This window comes from Chaetura pelagica, unplaced genomic scaffold, assembly GCF_000747805.2.
Source record: "Chaetura pelagica isolate M959 unplaced genomic scaffold, ChaPel_1.0 scaffold356, whole genome shotgun sequence".
In the NCBI taxonomy this organism is placed as follows: Eukaryota; Metazoa; Chordata; class Aves; order Apodiformes; family Apodidae; genus Chaetura; species Chaetura pelagica.
In genome coordinates, this window is record NW_009953964.1 from 9893463 (window position 1) to 9899090 (window position 5628).

The window sequence follows — 5628 nt, forward strand, 5'->3', positions numbered from 1 at the left end:
CACCAGGAGGGGTTGAGTCTTGTTGGACCCTGCTGGAGTGCAGCTGTGGGGTGATGGAGAATGGGGTGGCATCTGCTTGGTGATCAGATGCCAAGTGCTGGTCCTGTCCTTGCATCCTAGCTCTCCCAGGCGCTCCAGCTGGGCTCAGATCCTCACTGCCTCCCCTTGATGGGAGGAACTGATTGTACTGTGCCCCACACACACCCTCCCATGGCAGTTGCAGGGCTGTAAACCCCAGGGCCAGGGTGCAGGGGACACGCTGGGCACCTGGTTCCCTGCAGTGCTGCCTGGGGCATTCCCAGGGGTGGCTAGATGAGTCAGCTGGGCTAGGAGCAGAGCGAGCAAAGGTGTGCCAGCGTGTCCCCACCTCCACCCCGTGCTGGGCTGTGTTGTGCTGGCAGTGTCTGCGAGGCAATAGAGGAGTTAACCAGCCACACCAGGGGTGGGCCAGCCCACTGGGGACACCCCTGGTGCGTGGGTGAGGGTGTGCTGTGGGTGCGCCATGACCCGGGCTCTCCCAGCCAGCGTTTAAATCCCATGCTGTGTGTCACCCTCCTGGTTGCCACCTGCCCAACAGCCCAGGTCGCTGGTGCCTGGCGTGTCAGGGAGGCACAGAGCCGTGCTGGGGGACAGGAGGAAGGAGGAGATGGGGACTGGGGTAAGACCACCCCCTGCATGGCAAGCCTTGACTCCCTGTGCAGACTGGGGTGCATGTGGAAAGGACAGCCTCAGGAGCTGGGATTTCTGTTCCTGCTGCCAGTGTGGAGAACTCAGTGGGGAGAAGGGATTAGAGGTGGAGATGCCTCCATTGCTGTCAGGAAGCTGGGAGTGTGGTCTGCTCAGACTGCTGAGGAGCATGGGGAATCTATGGGCTGGGGCAGCTCCCATAATGTCCCCCTCCACCTGGGGACTTGGTGGTTCCATGTCCAGCTGCTGAGAATCAAGAACTATATAAAGCCAATGCAATTTTTCAGCCTAACGAGCTGTTGAAGAGTCTCTCAGTGCTGGCCCAGCTCCTGGCCACAGCCCTGGCTGGGGGACAAGGCTGACCTGCCCCGAGAGGGAACTTTGAAAAGCTCCTTGAAACCATCTAACTGCACTTCATCCCCTCCCCATGGCCAGGACTTGGAGCAGCCACAGAAGGAGGATTCTAACCTGCTGCCCCAGCTGCAGCAGCTGGAGAACACGCTGAGTGGCTGTGCCAAGGAGGCCAGCAAGGACCAGGTTTTTGTGCGCATGGGCTACATGGCCTCCGAGCTCAAGCGCCTGGCCTCCAAAGTGCACAAGAATGAGCAGAGAACATCGTTCCTGCAGGTGAGCAAGGGATGCTCAGACTTCTCCTTGGGGGTTTCTAACCCCCCCTCTCTCCTCTTTTTTTTTTTTTTCCTCCAAGTCCTTCCTGTCTACCCTGATGTGGACACCCACCTTAGTGGCAGGGTTTGCTGCGAGATGGGTGGGCAGGGAGGCTGGAGGGGCTGGCCCTGGTGCTCATGCTGCTGTTGTTCACCCCCCAGACGCTGTGTGAGACGCTGCACAGTGAGAACAAGGAGCTGCGAACCAAGCTGGAGCGGGACTTGGAGCAGAGAAACCAGGCACTGGAGAAGCTCAGGTGAGGGTGGGTGGTGGGGAGGGGGATGTGGCTGTCCTGCGGGCTTCTTCTTGCTGACCCAACTCATCTGCCCACAGGTGTGAGAACCAGGAGCTCCGGAGGATGGTGACACTGAGCAGCCAGGACAGTGGGAAGAGGGAAGCTGCCGAGCAGCAGCAGGTGAGAGAACAGCATCACCCTCAGAGTGGGCTGGGAAGGAGGCAGGGAGCCCGCTGGCACATCAGCAAATGTGGCCTCATTTCAGTCAAGCCCCCAGTTTGTCCCAGTATGACTGGCAGGAATTCTCAGGGTCCCAAGGGGATGGGGGAGGCCCTGGGAGGGAAACTGGCTCGTGTTCAGCCAGCCTCGGACACAGCCTCCACCCCGTGCGCGTCCAGCAGAACGGGGCTGCAGTGGAGAAGGCGCCTGGCAGAGGAGAGCTGGAGGCCAAGGAGAAGAAGGTGAAGATCCTGGAGCACCAGCGCAGGGAGGTGAGGATGGGGCTGGGAGGGAGGCACTGCCAGGAGCAGGGTGGGAGAGGGCAGCAGGGGCATGTGACTGGGAGGGCACAGGGTGACGGGGCCAGGGCTATGGAGCCACAGGGAAGTGCTGCTGGAGCTGGGATCTCCATCCAGTGGGTCCCCGAGGTGCTTTTGTGATAGGAGGTGGCTGGGAACCACCATGGCTAGCTTGGGGCAGACATTGGGCTTCTGTTCAGCCATCCCTCTCTCCCTGCAGCTGCTGGAGGTGAATAAGCAGTGGGATCAGCACTTCCGAGCCACGAAGCAGAAGTATGAGCAGAAGGTAAGGCTGGGTGCCCAGAACTGGGTGCCTTAGGGGCATTACTCTGCTGGGTGTTGGCTGGGAGACTTGGAGGAGACCGGCTGTGGGAAAAGGTTTTGGGGCTGCCTGTGCCTTTTTTCCCCCTGTTGTGGGTCCCTCTGCACAGGCCAACATCTCTGCTCCCTCCTGGCAGGTCACAGACCTGCACCAGGAGCTGGCCGAGGCCCGCAGGACACTGACTGAGCTGGAGTCAGAGCGGGAGCAAAAGCAACGGGATTTCGACCGCAAGCTGCTCCTGGCCAAGTCCCGGATTGAAACAGAGGAGGTGGGTCCTTGGGTAAGGGTGGCAGGGAGCTGCTGGCACCATCACCCTGCCCTGGCTGATCTCCATCCCCTGGGTTCTGCAGGCAGAGAAGGAGAGGCTGGCCATGGAGGTGAGGGACCTGCAGCAGAGGATGCGGTTCCTGCAGGAGCAGCTGGCTCCGGTCACCAGGCAGCGGGAATACCAGGAGAAAGAGATCCAGAGGCTGAACAAGGTGGGAGCCAGAGCAAAACCCCTCCCTGCAAAATGTCCTCTCTGTTCTCTCTCAAATCCAAAACTGACTCTCATCACCCCCGTCCTTCCCAGCTTCTTGCCCAGGCAGGAGCTTGTGTTGGATGATGCCCACCACATCTCCTTAGGCTCCTAGGAAAGGGTGGTGGGGGGTCTGTAGTCCCTCTTCCTCTTGCCCAGTTGTACCTGCTTCCCACGCTGGATATGTGTGCCTATGGCCCTCTGGAGATGTTATGGGCATAGCACCTTCCTCTGACCCACCCTCTCTGCTCCTCTTCCTCTCCAGGCACTAGAGGAGGCCCTGAATGTCCAGGCCTCCCCACCACCTGTCTTTGCCAGCACCATGGAGCCAGCTGGGAAGCTGCCACAGCAGGAGCTGCTGACCCAGAACGAGCTCCTCAAGCAGCAGGTAAGGCAGGACACAGAGCTGCTGGAGGCAGGGAGGGAGCTACTTAGCCTGGACCTCCCTGGCAAAGAGCCTGGTGTGACTGGGAGCAGCCCAGCAACCCGAGCCATGTCTGTGTCCTGGTGGTGGGGAGGATGGGACCCAACTTGGCATCTTCCTGGCCTTCAGCTGTAGGGACCACAGCCCTGGGACACTGTGCCAGGCCACATGGCTGGGGCTTGGCACAGCTGGTGTGGTCAGGGATGGCAATGCAATGACAGGGTGTTTGAGGGAGGTGTCCACCCTCAGCCAAGTGTACCTACACCCCAACCTCCTGCCAGGTCAAAATTTTCGAGGAGGACTTCCAGCGGGAGCGGAGTGATAGGGAGAGGATGAACGAGGAGAAGGAAGAGCTGAAGCAGCAGCTGGAGAAGCTGCAGAAGCAGCTGGTCCTCTCCAACAACCAGGTGAGTAGCGCTGGGTGCCCCCAAGATCCCCATGTGTGTCCCTGGGTGTGTCAGAAGTGTGCTTGTCCCCAGCATCACAACCCCATACCCATCTCAGAGCAGGGGCTGAGTGGGGACAGAAGGGCTGGAGCGGTGGTTTTGCTGCCACTTGTCCCTGCCAAAGCATCTCCTTCCACTCATCTCTTTCTCCTCTCCTGGGGGTCTGGTGGGAGTGGGACTGGTGCAGGCATTCTCTCAGGGCACAGCAGCATCCCATGCCCCACAGACACAGAGGGTAGCAGAGTGGGCTCAGTACTAATCTCCCTCTTGCTCCCAGCTGCGAGCGTCCAAGGATGACTGCCAGAGGGAGAAAGAAGAGAAGGAGAAGCTGAAAAAGCTGCTGAAACAGCACAAACAGGTAGGGATGAGGGAAAAAACTTCCTGGGTGGAGGGGCTGGAGGCTGTAGGCCTGGCCCTCACCTCCTGTTGGAGGGACAGCTCCAAGCTGGAGTGTGGGCTGCCCTCAAGAGCTCTCTGCAGCATCTCCTCTGGCTTCTCACAGGCTTCCGGAGAGAGGCTGCACCCTGAGCCACTGCCAGGGCCGCTGGGTCCTGCCTGCCCCCCGTACCAGTACCAGTACAGTCCCCCCATGGCTCACCCCATGTACCACGGCTTTGACGAGTGGCAGCAGATCCGATACCCACCAGCAATGCCGGGCGAGCACACGGCAGGACAGAACTTCCACCATTTTCCCCCAGTGAGTGTCTACCCATCCCAGCAGGAGGGGGAGCAGAGGGTCCCATGGCAGCAGGTCTGGGGTTTGCTGCCAGGTGGAAATTGGCCCTTCCAGGGCAACCAAGGCACCAAGCAGGGAGCTGAGCTTGTGTCCTGTTGGCACAAAGATGTTCAGCCCTTCTCCTCCTCCTCCTGACAGCCTGACAATCCAACCTGGAGCACAGCCTTATGATTCACATCTCTGATAACTCTGTTTCTGCTCCCTCTCCTGCAGCCCGAGTACGCCTGGCGCCCGCCCTGTGCCATGGCTCGCAGCCAGAATGCCCAGGCAGTGGCCGGGGTGAAACCAGTCCCCAAGGACTTGGGTAAGGCTTGGACTGAGAGGAATGCCCTAGTCCTTCGTCCCGAGACCCTTGGGGGGTTGGCTGAACACTCTGGGGAGGGATGGGACAGCTTGCTAGGCGGTGGCCATTTCCCTTCAGCGCCCACCTCCCATCAGCCCAGGGGATGATTCTTCTGCGGGGTTGGTCCCTGCTGCATCCCCCCCACCTTCCCCACAGCACCTGGAGACAGGCACAAGCCTGAGCCTCAGCAGCCCGTGGGATTATGGCCATCAGTGCTTGGGGATAAGGGCCAGCCCATGGCTGGCATCCCTCCCCTGGGGCTCTGCTGGGCACAAAGAGCTGTGCTCACCCCACGCCTCCTCTCTCTGTGTCTCAGAACAGGCAGGTCCCGGATTGCCCTAACGCCAAGGACCGGCTGGGCTGCGATACCGGCGGCAGAGGAGTAGGGTGTGTGTGTGTGCCTGTGTGTATATATCTAGGAGCTTCCTCCAGCTGCTCATCCCCTGCACGGACCAGCGGTGGACGTGGCCGTGGCCTGGAGCAGCTCAACAGTGCATCCCTGTGAGGAAAGGGTGAAGGAGGGACCGGAGGTGCCATTGCGGTGGCAGCCAAGGCAGGGTCAGTCCTCTGCGGCTACCCCCTTCACCATGAGGCTGTAGATCCGAGCCAGGTCTTCAGGGAAGAGAAGCTGGCATTTCCAGAAGCTGTCCCAATCCAGGGGCTTCAGTTCAGCCCTTGGAGGAGCTGGTGATGGTGGGGAGTCTCCCAGTGGTAGGAGATCCCATGCTCGCAGG

At 60.4% G+C, this 5628-nt stretch overlaps 1 protein-coding gene across 1 annotated transcript in view; it reads left to right on the plus strand.

The window, feature by feature from the left end:
• Positions 1-5327, plus strand: part of TNIP1 (TNFAIP3 interacting protein 1) — an 8068-nt gene extending 2741 nt beyond the window's left edge. Inside the window, exons 5-17 of the mRNA XM_010002028.1 lie at positions 1123-1314; positions 1515-1609; positions 1687-1768; positions 1987-2079; positions 2327-2392; positions 2565-2696; positions 2779-2907; positions 3211-3333; positions 3651-3776; positions 4093-4173; positions 4318-4512; positions 4765-4855; positions 5211-5327. Coding sequence (XP_010000330.1) covers positions 1123-1314; positions 1515-1609; positions 1687-1768; positions 1987-2079; positions 2327-2392; positions 2565-2696; positions 2779-2907; positions 3211-3333; positions 3651-3776; positions 4093-4173; positions 4318-4512; positions 4765-4855; positions 5211-5236 — 1431 coding nt within the window. The 3' untranslated portion in view covers positions 5237-5327. The remainder of the gene's footprint in view (positions 1-1122; positions 1315-1514; positions 1610-1686; positions 1769-1986; positions 2080-2326; positions 2393-2564; positions 2697-2778; positions 2908-3210; positions 3334-3650; positions 3777-4092; positions 4174-4317; positions 4513-4764; positions 4856-5210) is intronic.
• The last annotated feature ends 301 nt before the right edge of the window (positions 5328-5628 follow it).